The sequence below is a fragment of the Prionailurus bengalensis genome, chromosome B3, assembly GCF_016509475.1.
Source record: "Prionailurus bengalensis isolate Pbe53 chromosome B3, Fcat_Pben_1.1_paternal_pri, whole genome shotgun sequence".
Taxonomy (NCBI): domain Eukaryota; kingdom Metazoa; phylum Chordata; class Mammalia; order Carnivora; family Felidae; genus Prionailurus; species Prionailurus bengalensis.
The window spans coordinates 117,645,308-117,668,306 of record NC_057355.1 but is presented as its reverse complement, the minus strand read 5'-3'; the positions used below and the strand labels follow the sequence as shown (position 1 = coordinate 117,668,306).

Here is a 22,999-nt window from a genome sequence, read left to right as displayed (position 1 = left end):
AAATCAGCTTTGTGTTTTGTGAGGATGGAAGGGGAAAGAGAGAGAACAAGAGCCGGGGAGTTGCGGATGAGTGTTACAGAAAGGCCTGGAAGCGTGTGATGGGAGAACTCAGGATGATGAAGTCTGAAGGAGGAGAGGGGAAGGGGAGAGGAACTGGACAATCAAGTAGGGTAGATAAACCTACTGACAGATGAGTTGACATACAGGCATTATACCACCCAAGGCAGTGACATTCTGGTGCCAGCATACTGGAGTGCCAAACCCAATACCACACACATTGTTACAATGATATCATGTCGTGCACTGAGGTGCTCTGCCAAGCATTCTACCTAATATTCGTGTCCACCATGAAAATACAGATATTTCCTTCTTTTCTACAGATGTGGCAGCTAGGATTTGGAGAGAATAAGTCACTGTCCAGCCACAACTAGCAAACAGCAAGCAGTGCCAGAATTCAAATATATGATCTTATACTGATTCCAAAGCTCATTTTTTTAGCCATTTGATATTAACATTATCTTCCCCAAAGTTCCTGATACTATATTATGAATTTTAAAAAGTCCAATACAATTTGATGCCTTAAGGGATGAACTAGCCAGATCATACATAAAGAAAGTTTTATTGAGCTCAAATTGCTTAAGTGGCCAGAGAAGCAATTTCTGCATTGTGTGCAAAAAAACCCTCCAAAAACCCAAAAAACTAAAAACACCTGGGTTTTGGATTGGTTTCATAGTCCCAGAATAGAAAAGATTTAGATTACTTAAAAGCATCTTAATCAGCAATCTCTGAAAATATATGAAATCAGATTTTTAAAAAATAAACAGGGTTTATATAAAAACAAAAGCTTTATTCCTTGATGTGCCATAAGCAAGGCTTCACTGTGTTTAAAGGGAGAGAGATTAACATTTTACTCATAGATGGTTGACTTCCCCCGCCTTCATTTTCCATATTTAACACCTAAACGAGTATTTAGTCTGAAGTTCTTAGTTCTGGTTCCCGAGTTTTAACAAGGATGATACAGAAAGTGCCAATCAGGTAGTTCTGCTATCACTAGAATATTCCACATAAATAACTGTATTTCTGGTTGATACATTCACAATAATAAATAAAAAATTCACAATCTTAGAAAGGGGAAATAGGAAACAATTCAAAGCTCCAGTAATTAGATCAAGTATAGCCACATCACCTGGTCATGAGCTGAGTGTAAAACAAGTGTATGGGGGGGGGGGGGGGGGAGCCCGGTATTTTAACTGTAAAGGAGGAAAGGAAAATACAATCAGAAGAGTTACAGGGTTTCAACCAGCACTTTCTGGACTGTTCCTGTGGTTTTCATACTTGCGGACTTTGTTATTACAATTTCAGTTGTGCATTTCCCTAGGGAGATCAGCATAATCTGCACTGTGTAGAATTATGAACAAAAATACATTTTTGTTTTCTAGAAATAATTTGTAAACTTAAAATATTTCCTTAAAGTTGTCAACTTAGAAATTTAAATAGGGAAATTAGATGTGATAAACGCGAATCGAAGACATGGGAAGCAAACGAAACTTCGCTGCTATCTCCCACCTGACAAACTAGCAACAACATCTCTGAAGTGAAAACTGGTGCTTGGCCGAGCTGAGCTGTCACGTTCATACTCTGCTGGTGGCCCTGTGAATTGATTCCAGCCATTTTAGAAAGCATCTTAGCAATATACGCTGAAGTCACAAAATGTTCATATTCTAACCTTAGTCACCCTAATTGACTACACAGAAGGAAAAGCGAAAACCCTCCCATTTTCTCTAGAAAAGGCACCTTAAGTCCCTGCAGCAGGAGGCACGGAAGATAGTTGTGCTGAGCTGACAGACCTGGGCCTCCCTACATGTCAGCAGGTCAGAGAATGGAACCATTGACAACTAAAACTATTTCTCCATGTTCAGTATTTTAAGCCACTGTTTGCTGAAACAGTCTACTGGGTGGGCTGCAAGTGTGCCACTGTTAGTGCAGTCGACCTGAACTTTGACCCTTGACACTTCTACTGGAGAATCTGGGTGCAACTAGAAAGCCTGCTCACTGGACCACATGCTTCTGCAGAGCGGCTCATCTCTGCCTCTTGGGTTTAAGTTGTTCAGATGTTTTGTTTTCGTGCAACTTATCCATCTTAATAAGACTAATAACTAGGTTAGAAAAGACAGATTTAAAGTTAGGAGAATTTTAAAAAAAGAAGAAGAAAAACAACAGCAGCATATTCGGCTTTTAAAATGAGAGACATAGGTTTGGCAAAGTAGCAGTAACAAGAGGCCAACTTTTTGAAGAATGGCTCTTTCCGAGAAGCGCACCACTCAGAGATTCTCAGTCTCTGGTCCCCAAAGGGCTCATCCTAATTATAAAGGGCGGAGGTTCCATGAGAACTAAATAGCCCAGGACTTTGCATCATAATCAAAAGCAGGTCATAGTAATGGATGTGGACATTTACACAGGACTGGCCACATGCCAGAATTCTGTCCCAAAGCACTCCACTAAGCTTATAATTATTGTCGCATAAGAGTAATTGTGCACATTTACAAAGTACACAGTGCTCTGAAGTTCCAATTCTTTTTTTCACAGGTAGCTCTTAAAAAGTAGGGTGGTCTACTTGACAAACTTGCCAAAATTAAGCACAAATGGGCTCAAAAGAGCATGTGACACTAAGCAACCCATACTAGCCCCCTAACTTGCCAATAAAAGATAGACTTTAATACAAAGTTATGTTGACATTAATAAACTGCAGCAAAATGATTAAAGGGGGAAAAAGCTCAAAGAAAACTATTTGAAACAAGAGGAAAATAAAGAGTAACAATCAAAATGGGGGGGGGGGTTATTGGTCATTATCTCTGAAAAACAGCCAGTAATTATATTTTTGAAAATTCAATCTCATTAGTGATGAAATTAAAATGTTTGGGGCCTGTAATAAATATTAAAAAATATATGCTATAAATATTCCAAGTAGGCAAGAAAATGTTCAACTATACAAGCTTAAACATACTAGTCAGACCTTTCTGATCTAAGCTTTCTTTTAAAAATTTTTAACGTTTTATTTATTTTTGAGACAGAGAGAGAGAGAGAGACAGAGAACATGAACGGGGGAGGGGCAGAGAGAGAGGGAGACACAGAATCAGAAGCAGGCTCTAGGCTCTGAGCCATCAGCCCAGAGCCCAACGCGGGGCTTGAACTCACGGACCACGAGATCGTGACCTGAGCCAGAGTCGGATGCTCAACTGACTGAGCCACCCAAGCGCCCCTCTTTTAAAATTTTTAAAATGTTCTATTTATTTTTGAGAGAGAGAGACAGAGAGGCAGAGTATGAGTGGGGGAGAGGCAAGAGAGAGAGAGGGAGACACAGAATGTGAAGCCGGCTCTAGGCTCTGAGCTGTCAGCACAAGGCCGGACACAGGACTCAAACTCACGAGCCATGAGATCATGACCTGAGCCAAAGTCACACGTTTAACCCGCTGAGCTGCCTCTAAAAACATTATTCTAATTTGAGTAAAACAAACATTATTCCAAGAATCCATAGGTTTTGCCAAACTGCCAAATAGGTCAATGGTGGGGGGTGGGGGTGGGCGGGAGAGACACTTAGGAACATCTGATGTCAACAATATGTATAATGAAAAACTAGGGGCACCTGGGCTGCTCAGTTAAGTGTCTGACTCTTGATTTTGGCTCAGGTCATGATCTCATGGTTTGTGAGCTGGAACCCCATGTGGGGCTTTGTGCTGGGTGTGGAGGCTGCTTTAGATTCTCTCTTTCTCTTTCTCCTTCTGACCTTCTCCCTCACTCATGCCCTCTCTCTCTCTCAATAAAAAAAAAAAAAAATTAAAAAACTGGAAAACTGAAATTTGCAATAGGTGGAAAACTTTAAATAAATGATGGCACAGCCAATTACAGAACGATGAAGAAATATATAAACTGTATTTAATGATTCTACCTTACTGAAAACATGAATAGGAATGTATTAAAAAGATGAGACAAATAAAATCACTACCAATCCTGTAAGATTAATTTTCTAATTTTCTATAGTAACTAATTTTTTTATGACAAATATTTTTTTTTAAGTATAAAAAAATGTATTTGGTTTGCAAATGGCCAGTGAGTGTTAAAAAAAAACTTTATAGTTAAAGGGTGCATACTAGTGTAATTCTTTACTTTTCATGTTAACACTAATTCAAATGCCAACTCAGGAAAAAATATAGCATTCAAAGGAGAGAAATTAACAATGAAACACCTGTCTATAACTACACTTTTTTGTATTTAAAACATCCTTTGTCCCTCCTTACCAGGGATATTGTTGCAAGGCATCTTCCTACATAAAAATGCTTTTGAAGGACCTGAAATAATGTCCCTCAGAGACAGCAACAAATGCAGTCAAGGGAGAAGTCACCACTGCTCAGTAGGTCAGAGACAACGCAGTGTGTCTCAAAAAAACGGCACAGCCCACACACATGCTGTCTCCCAGGTACAGATGTGGCTTCTGCTGATGCTTCTCTACCATCAAATGCTTCTAAGTTGACTCCAATGCACTTAGAGATCTCTCTCTGCCCTAAAGTTCAGATGAATGGCCACTATGTACAGAGGAGCGGCTCCATCAGAAAGCTGAGGAAAGGAACTGATACAACAGAGCAAGTATTTCTGGAGCACCTGATTTTGGAGCTCAGGATGAAGGGCTCACTGGGTGTCTACAGTTATAATGAGGTACGCATTGGAAAACAGGCGACAGGCTTTTATTTTGTGTTATCAAGTTGTCCTGAAATAACAGAGCTAAAGATCCCTTCCTTCCTTGAGACAGCAGAGTATAGAAGTTCTTTGGAATATGGAAATCTGTAAGCATGGTGGTGGTTTTGCTGCACTTCGATACAGCAAGTTGGGTAAGCATTAGATTTCATGCGGATGGTTCCTATGGTAGCTTCCAGTAACTGACTTCACCTGAGGTTTTTGGTTTTTTACTTTCATCTTCGTTACTTTATACTTAGAGAAGTTGCAAAAACAGTACAGGGAGTTTCCATATATCCATGACCCAGCCTCCTCCAATGCTACATACGGTACAATTATCATTCCCAGAACCAGGAAATTAACATTGGTACAATCCCATTAACTAAAGATTTTATTCAAATTTCACCAGTTTTTCCACTATGCCCTTTTTTTGTTCTGTCCCGAAATCCCATTCAGGATCCCATATCGTACTTAGTTATTTCTCCACAGTCCCCTGTAGTCTGTCGCAGTTCCTCAGTGTTTACCAGTCTTTCATGACCTTGACACTTTTGAAAAGTACTTACCAATCAACTGGGTTTGTCTGGTGGTTTCAAGTGATTGGACTGAAGTTATGTACTTTGGGCAAGAGAACCACAGAAATGATGTAACCTCAGCGTACCACCACTTCATGGGGTTCATGATAATGGACTTGGATTCACTGGCACCTGCCAGACAGTACATTACAAGTATCTTTGGGATACACTTTGAGATTATGCCAATCCTTCTCCTCCCCAACTGTCACCCACTGATTTTGGCATCTATCAGTTGCATCTACTACAGTTTACACTAGTAAAGTTCAGTCTCCATACCGGTGTGTTGGGCCTGTGGGGATCACCTGGTGGTCCTGGTTAATTTCCACTAAACCACCATGACCACACACAGACTTGTTTGTGGTCTCATTTCCTGAAAAGAGCGGAAAAGGAACTGCAACATATTAACCGGCGTCTGCAGTAGAACACAAGGTCATGCGCACAGAGGGCCCTCACAGCCTCTCCCTGAAGCTAGAAATACAGGATACACTCGACTCAATAAATCTTAGACTTCACATCCGCACCAAACATCGTTCAACTGTGGGACGTTTACGGAGCTTCCCTAATCTGGGGACTTTGCCTTCAAGGAGTGCTTAGGCTGGTTAGGAACCAGAGCATCGTAGAAACAAGGGCACAGGGTGACTTGGGGCAGTGGTGGGGAGCAGGGGGCAACTCAAGCATCACAAACCCATGACAGGCAGGAGCCTGCCAGGCGGTTGAGAGAGGAAGAGAACACGACACGCATTGCGCCAGGGTGGAGGAGGAAAGGCAGCTCCATGCAGAAACGGAGCACTATACAGTTGGCCCAGCTCTGGCACCCATGGTTCCTATCCTGCACCGTGGTCACCGCCCTCTCACGCTACAGGGACATTTGCACGTGAGGAGGTCTCACTGCCGTTCCAGTGCCAGCCCTCAGTCCTCCCTGTCCATGTCCAGGGAAGCCTGCTGGGGAAAGGGACGCACAGCACTGTGGGGAGGCCTGCCATCCACACCGGTCCTCCCAGGACTCTGACCACCAGACGACTAAGCAAAACCAGGAAGAGCACGACAGAGAAAAATGAGAAACACAGAACAAACATTTCTCAGGAGAAGAAATTTCTAATGGACGGCAATGGAGAGAGGTGAGGTATATAAAAGTAAGGATGAGCAATTATGAAAAATAACTGCAAAAAAACAAGATTAGTGGGATCCTGGGGATTAAAAATACAACTGGCTGAAATAAAATGGCAGGCCTAGATGACAGAATGCAGACAGGTGTATACCAATCCCCTCTCTGGGAGATAAAATTGATAAATCCAGAACAAAATGAAAAAGAAACTGAAATTGGGGCGCCTGGGTGGCGCAGTCGGTTAAGCGTCCGACTTCAGCCAGGTCACGATCTCACACTCCGTGAGTTCGAGCCCCGCATCGGGCTCTGGGCTGATGGCTCGGAGCCTGGAGCCTGTTTCCGATTCTGTGTCTCCCTCTCTCTCTGCCCCTCCCCCGTTCATGCTCTGTCTCTCTCTGTCCCAAAAATAAATAAAAACGTTGAAGAAAAAAAAAAAAAAAAAAAAAAAAAAGAAACTGAAATTACAAAAGAAAGACATGGCGGATAAATTTGGAGTTTCCACCATCCATCTAAATGGACTCCAGGCAAGTGGAACAAAGAAACTGTAGATTTTCAAAAAATATTTGTTGAAATTGGGAGGAAAAAAATAATGCTTGATGGTTTCTTGTTTGTCTCAAGGTCACCAAGGGCAGACTGTAAACACCATGAATACAGGTACATGTGCTTTTGTTCTCTGCCAGGCACTGTAGCTGGCACACACACTAGAGGCATAATCAATACCATTATTGAATCAAAGAATAAAGATACAAATGTGTACTTGTTTTTCAAGTAGGCTCTACTCCCAACCCCTAGATCAAGGGTCACACACTATACCAACTGAGCCAGCCAGGTGCCCCATGTGTACCTGTTGATTTTTAAAACTACTGAAAAAATATGAAGAACATTCCTATTAATACTAACTGGGATAATGAATTTGTGTGTGTGTAAGAAAAAACATAGAAGATTACAAGAACTAGGAGAGGGATTACTTTCTCCACTTCTATATTACTGATTTTTACCATAAGCATGCGTATCCTTTATGTGACTTATTCATTGTCGGTCTCCTTCACCAGAATGTAAGTTCCTTGAAGGTGGTCTGTTTTGCTTACCACTCCAGTGCCCAAAGCCTTGCCAAGCATCATGTAGGCACTCATGTGTATATAGCAGCCACAGATGAGCGGCACTTTCCCTTCCGGAAAGGGCTTGCAACCAAATGAGCCGCAAGAAATACAATTATAGCTGAAAGGCTCTGGCTGTAGCATCTTTGAATCTTCACAGTTTTCCAGCCCAGCCACTCTCTTTCTGGGCAGCCCCCATCCACAAACTGGGCATGCTGGGGGTAAGAGGGCCTGGCCAGTATTGCCCAACACAGGACCTCCTCTAAAGCTTATTCTTCACTCCACTGCATTGGCCATGACTTCGCTAGATCTGCATTGTGGTCTGAGGCTCCCCTTGTTCAATTCCGCTCTTGTTTTCCTGTCAGGGGGTCACATCTGCATCTTGGAGGACTCAACTTACCCAGTATATTCGTTACAGGATTAGATTTACAATACGATGTAAATTTACGCTGTTGCCAGGTTAGATTGTATCTGGCAAAGGCAAGAGGTTGGATTCTGAGTAGGGCAGACTAGACAGAGATGGAGACTGAGACACCTCTGCTAGAACCTGGGCGAGAGGCAATGAGGGTGTACAGCTGTAGCACTGGTAACAGGACACAGAGAGCAGGAAGTTAGCAGAGTCCCAGGAGGACTCAGGGGGCCTTGCCAGCTGATCGGAGGGGGAGCTTAAGGGAGACGAGGCAAGAAAGAGACTGCAATGCTTCAAATCCAAGCGACAGACGATACCAGTGGCATTTCTAGCAAGAGGGAGGTGCTGAGGGAGGCTTGTTCAGGGAGGAAAAACTAAAGTCAACATTTGTATGCAGGGCTTTGCACTGCCAACTCGACAGCCATCCAGGTGGAAGCCGGGGACAGCGGGGGAGAAAGGAAGCCAGAACAGAGGAGAAAGCCCGGGAAGACAGGGGTTGCATTTGGACAGAAATGTATGTATGCTAATTATCCTTTCCAAAAAGAAATTTTTGAGGTCATTAATGATAAAGGAAATACATAAATTATGCTACTGAAACAGAAATAAAAGATGCAAGTGGAAACAAATGTGTTAGTAATGAAGGCTGTATATGTGAGAATCAAATTTGGTCTTGGGAGTTGAAGTTAAAACAGAGGACACAGCAAAGAAACAAAATAAGCAAACCAATAAAATATACGTATCCCCAGAAAGCAGGCATTTGGTAGCTACCAGAAAACAGGTCCTGGCATCAAATTCCTAAAACAAATTTCTCACATGGAACTTTCCAAAGGGGCCAAAGAATGACATAACGGGCAATGCTTCATCGCCAGTTTTACTGCAACAGCAAATTTTGTTTTTATATGACTGGCTCTTAAAAAGATGACCTTGAATAAGGTCAAGTGTTTGTGCAAATGTGGCCTTCTGATGGTTTATCTTGATTTAAAAATAAAACACAGGGAGGAGTATCTGGGGCACGTACCCTCTTAACCAACTTCCACACTCCTCGGAACGGAGATGACTCAGGTACTAGGGAATCCTCAATGCCTTGTGGAGCAGAGTTCAGAATCTGTGAATCTGTGTTAAAACTCAGGAGATCACAGCCAAGAAAGGCGAGGAGGACTGTTTTCAAAGGAGCAAACATACAAACCTTCATACCTAATGGCCTCCTGGCTTCTGGAAGCCCTGAGCAGATAAAAAGATGGCAGCAAATGACTCTCCTGCATTAGCTCAAGAAAAAATTTAGTGCCCCAAATCTCCCTGAAAGGGTCACCTAATTAGAGATCTAACTTTAGACCAATCCTATAAGAGTTTACGTGATCTCAGTCAAGACAAAACACAAGGATATTAAAACAATGAATTAATTATACATGGATAAAATCTTTCCTCATTAATGTTGGCCCAGATTGACTATGAAGTTCAAGAACACAGAGCACAACATGGTTCAGTAAAGCAGACTTGTTGACTCGGGCTTATCACTTCCCTGAAGAATAAAACTATCCACATCAAAACACTAAACAGCATAACTATCCTTAAAGAAATCTGAATTATAAGATATCCCAACTTGTGTCAAGTTTAATGTCGCACAACTTATAGAAGGATTAAAAAAACAAACTAAGCACAGATTTTTCTAATAAGCTTTGCTGTATGGTGGTCCATGACGATCTATACATATAATCCACACCATAATCCACCAGAACTGCTACTTGATGCTCGTCTAACAAATGGTTGATGATTTTCCTCTCACTCTCTTATAAAGAAAACTGGGTATTACAGTAACAACTGAACTCCAACGACCAACTGATAGATCTGGGGCCCAGCATTCTGCTGGAACTGATTTGTGTGTGTGTGCTCATGCATGTGTGTGCATGTGTGCAAACAGGTGTGTGTGTGGTGGGGTGAGGAAAGGTGGAGGTGGAGGGCAAGGAAAGGAAACGATAAAAACCATCAAATATGATGGCTTAACGTTATCAGAAGAATAATTAGGTACACAAGCATCGGGAGTGGGAAACTATTCTTAGGTGAGCTTCAGGTCTGACAATGGCAGTTTCTCCTGGGCATTGGGCAGTAGAGAGAGGCCCTTCCCCACCACACATCTCCAGTCACTGGACTTTGAGAGGGACACCCCACCTGGCACAGAGACAAGCCAATCAACACTGTTGACCAATGGAGCGAGAAACACCACTGCCAAGGCAGCCTGTAGGCCACTCTTTTCCATATATGCATCACCCTGACTGAGATTCAGGAAGGACGGGCCTCGTGGACAATTAGACACTCAGTGCAAGATTGGAAAAGTCCCGTATGACCACAGAAAAGTGAGGTGAGTGATGGCTAGGAAAAGTCTCCTCTTCAACAAGCCACGAGGGTAACTACTTTAACAGTATCTTCCACTTACAAACTCCCTTGGTATTTTGATCATAGTAGCTACATAAAAACTAAACACAAAATACCTAGGCGGACTCAGAAGGGAGGTGACCCGACTAATTTTAATGCTATCCTACTGCCTAGTTTGTGTTTCTCTAGGAAGGCCTGGTTGTGTCACTTGAACTTACCACAACGACACGTTCACCTCAGGGTCCTAAGAGCATGAAATGACCAAGTCCGAGTCCGCATAAAGCACAATTAGTAACACAATAAATGTTAACGATGCTATTAGTGTCATTTAACCTTCGGTGAGTCCCACGCGCACTAGCAAACCAGCAGAGAGGAGGGGGCAAGAGAAAGGGGTGGGGGGCAGCACCGTGATGGCGCAGTGCTTATTTGAGTAAGTGCAAATGGTGGGCTTCCTTCCTCCATCGGTCCAGCCTCCTTCCAGCACTGGAAATGGCTTACATTGGTGGAGCCAAATATCCTCTCAAGTCTAAATTTGCAAAATAATGACATTTTTAAAAACAGTGTGACATCAGAAAAAGTGACTGCAGTTTCATGAGCCAAATAGAAGTAAAATTTACATGGAACGTCAACGGCCGAGTATCCTTCACTGAAGTGAATCCCCGCCGAGACTTAGCCACAGGGAAGTCAGGAATGCATTAAACAGCAGAATGGAAAATATCTGGCGATGAAGAGGCTGGAGTGACAGCCAGGTCGGTACCGCCACACTCCGCTGCTAGACGATAACCTACATCTGACGCTGACGTACTCCTTCGACCAGACAACTCGCTTCCAGTTTCCGATTAGGAAATTAGGAAAACACGATGACTGCGCTGATCCCAGCGCACCAAGCTGTGTAGTAAAAATTATAAGAGAATTATTTGTCTAACTATAATCTATAGGGTGACTAAGTATAGTGATCACCTAACTTTTTTAACACACAGTTACACTTTCGGGGCTTAACTGCAGCGTCAAATGAGGTTACTGAGAGCCATAATTTGTCAGATATCACTGTACTGTGACAAACGACCTGCCCATTTTAAAATTCTAAGTTGTGTGGCCCAAGAAAACACAGCGGGCACTCCAAAACGGCCTCCCATTGGACCGACTTCCTGGATTAACTCCTGCTGAGTTCCCTGCCTGCACCACAATGACGAATGCCCCAGGCCTTGGGCAGGCCCTCTCCAGGGCCACGCACACTCTGTTCCCACCGGCTGGACTTCATGCTGACGAAGAGTCGGCTGTGTCCTCCCAAACCTGTTTATGCCAGTCGACTTGTTACTGTAATGATGAAATTTAATTAAATATTATGGAAACTGATGGAATAAGAGTACTAATAAAGATAAATCTTGTTTCTATTAAAAACTAAACTGAAGGCTCTGGAAAGACGTAATAACAGCAAGTCACTAAAAAGAAAGCTATTGGATTAGATGTGGGCAAGACAACTATAAAAAAGGAGGAAAAAAATGAAACCTAAGATTCTGCAAGATTGGATTGCTTTGCTAAGGTCTGTTGTAGCCCTTGTGGTTGATACTTTTAAGGCAATGTAAAATTCAAAATAGTGGAAGCACTGTCAAAGAAAAGCCCTTGGCCTCACAAGAGTTTGCCGAGTCCATTTTTATAGTGGAGTGAAAATAAAACATTCTAAGCATGTATAACATTTTAAAGGTTCCCTACTTTTAACTGGTATTTTCAATTAACAAGTCCCAATTTTGCTGGGTAAGAGGGTATTTTCCATGCTTCAAATCAGAAATGACTTTGGATTAGTGGCTTTTACATTTATGAAGTGTTATGATCTGGATTCCTCTGGAATACAGATGCCCAAATTTTTATCCCATACAAATTTCTACCAGATTTAAATGGAAAAACATACTCCTTCCCTACAGTCTAATATAGTAGAGAGAAGAACACGATGGTTAAGGACATTACGCTGGTGAGATGCACCGTAAGTGGAATCCTGGCTCCCACATCACTAGCTCACATCAGCTGAACCATTTAGGTTCACTTAACCACTTCAGCCCCAGTTTTTTCGTCTGGAAAATGCCATCCTTACCAGTACCTACCTCGGTGGGCATTTAGACGTTGAAATGAGAAAATGCAGGTCACACCAAATGCGTACTAAAAGTTTCTGGTACATAGTAAGTGCTCAAGAATGTTTATTACTATTATTATACTGCCTAATAAGAAAAAGTGCCTACTACTACATAAGTAAAATCATAACTGATATGTTCTCTCTTATGTTGGACTCGATGCATCCATTTTTGGCAAGATGGCCTCCACCAACAGACAACTAAGAAACACCTGTGGGAAATGTCCCCAGGTACAATAAAGCAGGGGCTCACAGCTAGATACAATTTTACCTCCCAAGAGATAGTTGGCAATGCCTGGAGACATTTTAGGTCATCACAACTGGGGGAGGGGTACCTACTGGCATTTAGGGTACAGAGACCAGGGCTGCTGCTGACCCCTCCTACATCCTACAATGCCCGCAGGATGGCCAGCCCCCTCAAAGAATTATCCAGCCCCAAATGCTAAGATGGCAACACTGAAAAACCTTGTACCCTAACGGACAGTATAGAGTGAAGAAGTAATTTCTAAAATCTGAACTCCATAAAATTATTCTGAGAAAACACAGATTGCTTAAAAATGAAAATGGGATCTTCATTAGCATAGTGTCAAATATCAATGACACAGATACTTAGAGGACACGGATACTTAGCAACAAGACAAGACTCTTTTGGCCAACAAACTCTCTTGAATAGGGTCTATCATGTAATACCTCATGGTAAGTTTGATTCTAACGTGAGCAATGTAACACAGTTACGACGAGTACTAGAAGCGGAACTTCATTCAGAAGAATGAATCTAAGTAAGATTCAAAAACCCCAAAGCAGGAAGTGGAAAGTCAGAGAGCTGCTCCGGTACTCTGCATACAGGGAGGCCACTCACCAGGGCTGCCGAGATGACTGACCTAGCTAATGGATCACCGGTGTAGGTCCTCCCTTGGTGAGCAGCTGGTTTCTCAGCTTGGGCACTCAACTCGTATGACTTAAACTCACTCTTCAATTAATAACGTGTCATTGTTATGACAGCTCCCAAGACTTCATTGAAACTACTTACTGTTCCATGAATCACAGGGCCTTACAATCCAACAATGTATGCAATATGTACCCCCCCCCCCCACAACACCAGAAAGACTACAAAGGAAGTCACCAATGTTTTAAGGGTCCTTATCTCTCCAGCCTCTTTTCTACTCAAATCTGTTAAGACCTAGATTTGATTCCTGCGGGAAACTTATTGGCTCTGTGACTTTTGCCAAATAACACAATCAATGTTCACTAAAATTCCTATCAAAGTTATAGGAATGTATAAGTCCCATTTCCTGATGAGAACACTGAGGCAGAAAAGAAATGGTTCTGTACTAAGCATAAGACTGCTAAGAAAAGGCAGCACTAAGATGGTTTGTGTAGCTAAAAAACAAAACAAAACTGTATTTAAAATATTTTCAACTTTATGACATTTATCTCTCAAGGTAACAGAGCAAGTCTTTTCTACAAAGGCTATAATTGCATCCACTAAATTAAAAAAACCATTAATATTTAATATACATTTTTATGCCTGAAAAGAGGCAGTAACTCAGAAATGCAAAAAGGTATGAATTGTAGCAAATCTAACTACTTCATACATCATGGCAAAGGAGCTCTACTCACCCTTCTGATAGAAGAATTTCCTGTAATAGTACGCGCCCAGGTCCACATGCTCCACGATGTATCTCTTCACCCTGTCCAGATGCAACACAAGGTTGTCCTTGGGCACTTCAAGTACCGCCACTCCTGCATTTGTGCAATGGGAACTAAGCGTAGACTCAAAGGAGGCACTTTCACACCCACTAAAGGAACCAGAATTTGATTTTGACAGGCTGATTTTCCTTTCGCCTTCTCCACCTATCTCATTCCGAAAATACGGACAGCTCAATACAAGTTCATTGCTCTTATCGTCTCCCTGGTCCATGCTGAGGCTCCCCTTGGAATTCAGGTCCTCCGTGCTGCCCATCGGGGAGCTAAAACTGGCCGAGTGGGACAGAGGTCCGGAGACCAGGGATGCCACGGCAGCGGCCGATGCCCCCGTGGTGGTGTTTCTCCTCTTAATAACGTTGTGCCTGTTCATAATGGCCTCATTCAAGTCAAATAGTATACTCTGGACATCGTAGTGGGCAAAGCACTTCGGGCATGTCCAGGGCCTGACAGAGTCTTCTGACCGGTTGTCTTCAAGATCTGACGATTTCCCAAGTTCCTCACCTTTGGCATTGCGTAACTTACGAAAAATGGACGAGTCTCCAGTTTCAGACTTGGAGCGGCGCTTGAGTGGTTTTTCCCTTTCCTTAAAGAGCCGGAGGTTCTCCCTCTGGGAGATGGGCCCGTCTATGACATCCAGGGAGAAACCGGAGCCCTTGCCCCCACTGGCGATGAGGAAGTCACTGAGCTTGGTTGGAGTTGGACCTCGATCAGACTTGTCGTCTTTGTAGCCCTTTAGCAAGTCAAAGAAGCTTTCCCCGGACGTTCCCTGCTTATCAATTGAAGAGGTGCTACCATATTCCCTGTGCAGTGATGGCCCAGTCTTGTATGTGGGCGAGATACATTCATCGAAGCTATCCACGTCAAGTTCACTTATGGTGATATCGCTGTTGCTCCGCTGACGGATCCTGCGGAGAGCCTTCCTAGGGGAGCTGGGGTAGGCTTCAGGCATGAGAAATCTGGAGTCCATGTTCTCCGCCGGCCTCGTCTTGTTTTTCAGTGTGTTCTGTATGCTTTTTAACATGGCTGAGTCACTGGAATTGAGGCTAACAGAACTTCCCTGACTCACAGGACTGCTTTTGGAGGACAGGCTCTCAAGGCAACTTGAGGTTTCTATTTCCTGGCTTGAACGGCTAGATTCTTTGACGTTTTCCTTTCTCGGGGGCCAATCCGCAATCCTAGCCCTAACCCCCATCTTGGGGACTCCGGGGGTCGAGGTTATATGATGAGACCCTTCGCTTCGGGGGGGCCCTACCGGAGCCATGACCGAGGACCCTAAACTGCCATTCTGGGACCTGAAGCGTCGCATGTAGAAGTCGTCAGTGTGGACTTTGGGGGCGCCATCTGTGGCGACAACCGAGGCCCTTTCGGGGGCAGCAGGCCTCTCCGTCTGCGACCGTTTCAAGCTGGTCATGATGTAAAAGCAATCAGACTCAAATCCCTGTACAAAGGACCATCATATCTAAGTTTTAAATGTGCACTTCCCTTTTGGAGAATGGTTTCCAGAAAATATAGCAGTTGCATGAGATCTTAATCTTTTTCATTTAAAAGGTTAAATGATGCCTTATTTCCAAACCTCTGACAATCCAGATCTTCAAAACATTATAATCCACAATAGTTCCTTTGCTTCACTTTAACAGACAGCTGTCTTTCAGAAAAAAATGAATGGAACTTGTATTACGAGGACTCTGTGATTGCCATAATCCCATGCTTTCCCTAAAAGAGAAGGACAATTAGGATTAGCATTTGATAAATACATCTAAAAATAAATATGCAACTGCTAAAAGCAGACACATGAAAGAAAATAAAAGACTCAATAATGGATTGTGGTTTGCAGTTCACAGCCCATATTTTTAGTAAAGCAGGTTTGAAAGGAAGAAAAGTGAAAGCATTCAAGACCATCCATCATTTTAAATGATATATATTTTAAAAGACTATTCATACTTGAGCTTCACTGAACTGTTTCCTGTAAGAGGAGGGGCGTGGAGATCTCGTTCTAGGACATCAAGGCTCCTACCCCAAGTACAGACCAAGCACAGGCTCCAACGACCTCCAATAATGTAGAGCATCATGAACCCACCACTGTGCTGACCAGAAGTTCGAGACATAACCAACAGAGTTTGATAATTAAGCAGTGTACAATTTTTAAACAAGACAAAAAATTACGTTATCGAGTATGTTGCAATACTCACTTTTTAACACCTTCTGTATCTCAAAATCCTTACTTTTTTTTTTTTTTTTTTTTTTTTTTTTTTTTTGGTTCTTTACAAATGCTTAAGACAGTTGGCAAGAGCAAATACAATAGAGAGAAAAATAAGCAGGGTTTTCCCGGAGCCATTATACCCATTAGCACTCCTCTGTATTTCCCTCACTTTATTACTTACCCCCACAAGGAGTATCTCGGGATGGATCCCGCATTCACCACCACCCCTTCTCAAGCTCTCCTTAGTCTACTCTTGAAGCTAGAAATAATTCCACTAATTAACTAAATGCCTGCATTTCCTTACGCGCTGCATTCTCCCCCCGCCCCCCACCCGCCCCTCCGGTGCCGATTTACGAAGACAGCAGAAACAAAATGCTGCTCTGGACAGACCTGTCCATATTCCCCGACAGACGACAGAGAAGTGTTAGCATCCTTGCAGGTGATGGGTGAAGAACACCAACTTCCTTGTGAGCCCGTCAGTCGGGAGGCAAGAGGCAAGCATGCTGAGTGCAAAACCCCGCGTGGTTGCGTACATCCTGAAAATAAAGGCAGAGGACCCTTTTCCAGGGCTCCACGGATTACACAAGAGGTGGCCTTTAAATTCTTGCCAAATACATGTTTGGAAGGATGCTGCTGAACCAGCACTGCGCTGACAGGGCTGCATTGTCTACAAATCACGGCAGACGCCCCGGGGACGACCCGCGCTCGCTGCACTCCGCTCATCGGTAACAAGCACTTACTTCCACGATAATTAAGCAGCTCGCTAGTCGGCCTCCTGCCTCCGAGGCAGCCGCTTTAATTTCTCTTGCAGTACGCAGCATCGTTTGAGAAGACTCGCTGCTATTTAAAGGCTGGAACATTGAGGGGAGTTTCAAAAACTGCACGCTGCCTGCAGAATGCAGGGCCGGCTGAGCTCCAGCTGGGCTCATGGGCTGGGCCGGGCCGTCGGCCGATAAGCGCCAATTGTTTTCACTCTGGCTCCTCTTCCTCGGCTTTTGTGACGGGGAATAATGGTTTTGCATGGCCACCTAATTAAACCTGGCTTTTGAGCTTTCGAGATACTTCTGCCCTCAGACTGCTAGGATTTCCTTTACAATTCAAAACGCCGCATGCTCCTCTCCAACTGTAAGCCTTCAAGTGGAATAACGTGCTAACTTGCTTCCAGAGGCGCCGGGTATGCCCATGTGGCCACAGCTGAGGTTTAAGAAGTGCTCCTCCTAAGATGGGAGGGAAACCAGCCAACTGAGCCAAAATGCAAAGTAACCTCCAGCCCATCTCCATAGAAAAAAATCTTTAGGCAACCAAAGCTGGAATTTATGAGCTATTTTGTAACTGGAGGTGGGGCAGGCTGTTTATTTCAATGAACTATCTTTCAAACAAAGAATATACTAGCATCAAGCACAATTCTAAGTAGATTCTTACAAAAATCAGATGCTTTCAACATTTGTCACAAGCTCACAGAAATCCAAATAAATCTACCATTCCCAGAGCTTTTGGTCTCTAAAAGGCCAACGCACTAATGCCACGGTGATAAAAAAGACATTCTTGTCACATTTCATTTCGCTTAGAAAATAGTTTGTTGCAGAACTGTCTTTTTTTAGGAGATGTGAAGTTCTATCCATTGTAGGAGGAAACTGAAAGGCAGCCCTAAAAGACAATAAATAGAACTGACTTGGAAATGCCCAGGCTTGGCTGTCTCTACTACAGACCTCCTCTTCGGAACCATCTCACATGCTTCCTAGGTTTTTAAATGAGTTTTAAAAAATCTTATATTTCATAAAAATTTCTTTGCAGTTTAAAAGAAATGCCAAGACTCCCATTACGTCTTATAAAACAATGCAATGTTTCCTGTCAATTTCAAAATAGAGATGGGCACATAGAGAGAGAGAGTGCCCACAGTTTAATGACCTGTCAAAACCAAGGAGTTGAAGACAGACAACTAAGTTAAATAACAGATTTTTTTCTGTCCTCAGGACCTTCTTTCCTATTCTCATTGCCTCCCAGCCCCATCTCCCTCCCGTTCTCCCCATCCTTGTTTATAGCATCAAACCCCTTTCCGTGCAATATGAACTTTGGACACAGACTAGCATATGTAGAAATATATATATATGTATATGTTTTACATTTGTTAAATTAGTCAAAAATAAAAATTTCAACTATGTGTGTAATATTATGACAGATCTGTAACATCTAAAGCCTACTCCTTGGTGTTGATGGAAAAGCAAACATATGCTGACAATTATTAGCAATTCTCTTAATTATCAGCAAACCTGCCTAAGCATCACTGAATACAGTAAAAAGCAATAGATTTGAATAGAGGAACAATACTAATTTATAGCACGTCACCTCCATCTGTCGAAACAGTCAGCTGTATAAAAACTTCCTTGCTACACATTTAATTTTCCACCTCTATGTACTATTTGGAATGTAAGTGGAAGATCCACTTAGCAACCAACCCCACTGTTTAGTTCGGTGACTTCTTGCAAATTCTAGCAAACAAGAAGATGCGTTCAAATCCTACTGGGAAAGTCTTTTCATCACTCAAGGTCTATCACAACGTAACCTGCCATCCTTTCCTGACATCAATCTTCCAGAAAAAGCGCTTCCTCCTCTCTTCTAAATCATCCCCAGCATTTCTGAATTTCCTTCTGACCACTGACCACACGCTTGGTGCTAGAGGGTATTTGAGGAAACAATCTCTCCCTTCAAGGGAAGCTACAGGTGTAAAAACAGTCCTTCTGATTCTGGCTCCTTGAGACATTCACAATCTTGACCCCTTCCTCTTCCCTAAAACTCTCTTCTCCAGATTTCCCTGATAACCATGTTCTTCATTTTCTCTTGCCTTTCTCTTTTTGGTCACTCTTCAGTATCGCTAGTGGACTCCACTGAACAGCTAGTGATTCCAGAATGGCATCCTTGGCTTTGGCTGGCCTCTCTTACCATCCTTCATACTTTGGGAAGGGGCTATAAAGCGTATCAGTATTAGGACGTATGGGAGCACTGAATCCATTAGGATAAGATAGTAGGCACGAGTACACTCAGGTAAAAATATTACTCTGGAAAGCAGGGTGTTGTTGACTTGGTTGGGTCACAGTTGCCTCTGCACTGAATGAAGACCAAATAATGGAATTATATGAGGAGATAGCTGCATGGTAGCCAGTGTGGTCTGGTGACATCATAGGTACCTGAACTTTTAAATATAATCCCTGTGCAGTTACCTCCAAATCCCTACTCATGACTCTCTCCCCTAAACTCCAGATAAAATATATACAAGTACTCATTTGATATCTTCCTTATTTACCAGTTGGTATAATGAATTAGCTACCAGAAAAATGGAAAAATAATTTTTTTCCAAGAAATGAATGAGTGGTAAGGAAGTGAGAACAATAAATAATTGAAGGAACCAAACTAAAGGAACAACACGAGAAACTTTCCTTGTGCCAAGGGCATAAAGAATAGTTTAGAGGCTACATAAGAAGATGTGGGAATGAAAAAAAAAAAAAAAAAAACACCCAGAAACAACAACAAAAAAACCAACAACTATAGTTCTTCCCTGAAATAATTTACAACACAATATGGTATGTTCACCAAAAAGATGTAGCACTTCTCATCAAATACGTCCATATTACAAAATGGGATGTTGTTACATTTCTCCACTAGTACTTGTGAAATATTATCTTATGAAATTTGAGTCTTTATGAAAGTATCAATGTTAATAGTGTATAAAGTTGAATATATATAGATTTAGAATGCCCATAAATATTCTTTAGTAATGCCCATAAATATACTTCAGAATGTAATAGGAAGCTTATTTTATAATAGAATTATAACCTCACAGTGCCTGAACATTACGTTAGCTAGGACAACCAAATAAGGTAAACTATTTTCTTTACATCCCTTCCTGGCTTTTCTGAAGTTCACTCACATTGCATAAAAGTAACATCTCAGATGGAAGGGCTGTCTCAGTCTTTGAAGCGAGACTGTAACACATACAAACATCTCAGTGCAAGGTCATGTAGAATTTAAGATTTATGAATCAGCATGTAACTTTTTAGAGAGGAATTTCCCTTCTTTCATTTCTGTTCTGTCCCTTCAACAAAAAGCAGGAAGGATTGGGAAAAACGGGGTTGACAAATCCAGTTCCTGTTCTCCAAATGTTCACTATCTGAATAAGAGACCACTGATGGAGACAAAGTAGATGCAAAAACGCCCTGAAATTAACCAAGCGAGTAAAGAAGTTATAAAATGCAAAACCATATAATAAAACGAAGTTACCTTTGAATCTGGAGATAAGAAAGCAATTTAAAATGTGTCTGTTAGGCCAGAGCAAGAACCAAAAGGAAAAATAACATTTGGTTCCTACCCTACCGCCTAACTAAAAAAGTTCACTGAAAAAAGTTACTTTTCAAAGTCCTATTAAAGCTTGAAGATCCTTTGTATAGCGGAGGGTGAAGGAAACAACAAAATTCGGCAGAAAGCTTGATGGCGGAAACAGGAGACTAGAATAAAGAAGGTGCCCGAGTTTCGTGGCGGAGTTACTGGTGGGTAGGGAAATGATTCAACAGCTGGCAAAATAAGAAAAGAAGTTAAGTGTGCATGTTTATCTCTTACACTTAAACATGATTAGACTTATGTAATATGCAATATAATGCCAAAGGGCTAGGTCTGAGGAGCTCCATGGTAGAAACGTAGAGGTATAAAGTAGGGTATACTTTACCCTAAGGCAATAAGGCAATAAGTAGGCAATAAGTAAGGCAATAAGCAGAAGGGGAACAGTGACTCAGAATTATCAGAGGAAACACAACAGGTGTTTGAGGTGCAGGAAACGAACACATTTTTTTTTTAATTTTTATTTATTTTTGAGAGAGAGGGAGAGAGTGTGAAGTGGGGAGGGACAGAAAGAGAGGGAGACACAGAACTCGAAGCAGGCTCCAGGCTCTGAGCTGTCAGCACATAGCCCAACGCGGGGCTCGAACTCATGAACCGCGAGATCATGACCTGAGCCGAAGTTGGACTCTCAACCGACTGAGCCACCCAGGTGCCCCTGAACAGTTTCAAGGAAAATTGGAGTGTACCCACTCATCAGGGGCACTGAGCATTTCCATGCCTGGCACCAGGATATAAGAGACCAGACCAGACCAGTGGAGCAAGTGTATATTTTTCATATACTAATTTGTACATTAATATTCATTTAAAAACATAAAAATTGTATTCATCAGTACTGTACAATGTAATATACTACTGCACAGCTGATTATCAAATATGATTTGGTACAAAACCACTTCCTACCAAATATGATCGAGGGAAAAGGGAGTGTCAGAAATGGGAACCAGTAAATGTCTCCTATGCAGAAGGGAATCCTTGGCAGCTCCCCCAAATGGTGCTTCAAATTCTGCAAGTTATCAATCCGCAAAAAAGGGTCCCAGAATTAAATACGGCAGGGACACACTACGTATCACCTCCCTTAGGACATAATAGTACTTTTTAGTAGATTCAAGGTTACACGAAAAAAAAAAAAAACATTTATTTAAACTGAGATTTCTTAACTGATAAGACCCATGGATTCACTTTTTAAAAAAATAGAACAATTTTTATATTGTGCATCCTATGGAATGCAATTGGGGACAAGAATGTCCAATATTGGAATAATCTAGAATACAAACAAAATTGTATATACATTATAAATTTTGCTTTTAAAAAAAAAGTTACATAACAAGCCAAAAGAAGTTCCCCCAAAGGATTTACAATGCCTGTCTTTAGGTAGTTGGATTAAGAATAACTTCTGGGCTGGGGTGCCCGAGTGGCTCGGTTGGTTGGGCGGCCAACTTCGGCTCAGGTCACGATCTCACAGTCCCTGAGTTCAAGCCCTGTGTTGGGCTCTGTGCTGACAGCTCGGAGCCTAGAGCGTGCTTCAAATTCTGTGTCTCCCTCTCTCTCTGCCCCTCCCCAATTCATGCTCTGTCTCTCTCTGCCTTTCAAAAATGAATAAATGCTAAAAAAAAAAAAAAAAAAAAAAAAAGACTAATTTCTGGGGGCTTTCTTTTTTTTCTTGGTACTTGTACTATTTGTTTTCTAAAATGAGCAAATGTAACTTTAATAATCAGAAGAAAAAATGTAGGAAAAAAATAAACCCATCATTCTGTTGTTTAAAAAAAAAAAAAAAAAAAGACCTGGGAATGTAGTACGATGAACACACCTCTGACTCTGACTCCTAATTATAAACTACTGCCCTGTTTAAAGCTCCAACTACACAAATCACCGAACAAGTCAAAGCTCAACAGATGTTAGGTCCTTCCCCGGAGATGATCTTGCACTAAATCTCCTGACTTAAATGAAATCAAAGAGGGCTACCTGAAATGTAGAGTATTAAAGATGAGAAGATCAGCAGTATTTACAAATTTAATTACTTCGTACAGATGATTAACACAACTGCCTAAACTTCCTCATTTACAGATGATCTCTTTGTATTTAATATCAATATAAAATGCCCTGCAGCCCAAAGAGCCTCCATTTCACCTTGTCACCAGGTGGTGGTGACTGAAAACCCAGGTGAGGCTGCCTAACCGGGGTAATGGTTGAGCCATCAGCCATCATCACATGTCCCCTTTCCTGGGACGCTTCTACTTTCCCACCTTCAGACATCTTACCTGTCGCCACAGTCCTCTTTCTGCGGAGATTCAGGCTAA

At 42.2% G+C, this 22,999-nt stretch overlaps 1 protein-coding gene across 16 annotated transcripts in view; it reads right to left on the bottom strand.

Moving 5' to 3' along the window:
• The window catches only part of SIPA1L1 (signal induced proliferation associated 1 like 1), a 368,796-nt gene that overhangs the window by 114,061 nt on the left and 231,736 nt on the right, over window positions 1-22,999 (bottom strand). For 14 of the 16 annotated variants that reach the window (XM_043556489.1, XM_043556499.1, XM_043556493.1 and 11 more), the window contains one exon: window positions 14,027-15,826. In XM_043556489.1, the coding sequence (XP_043412424.1) occupies window positions 14,027-15,524 (1,498 nt within the window). In that variant the 5' untranslated portion in view covers window positions 15,525-15,826. Of the gene's footprint in view, window positions 1-14,026; window positions 15,827-16,703; window positions 19,817-22,999 lie in introns of those variants that run through there. The other 2 variants (XM_043556497.1, XM_043556503.1) reach the window with 1 other exon arrangement.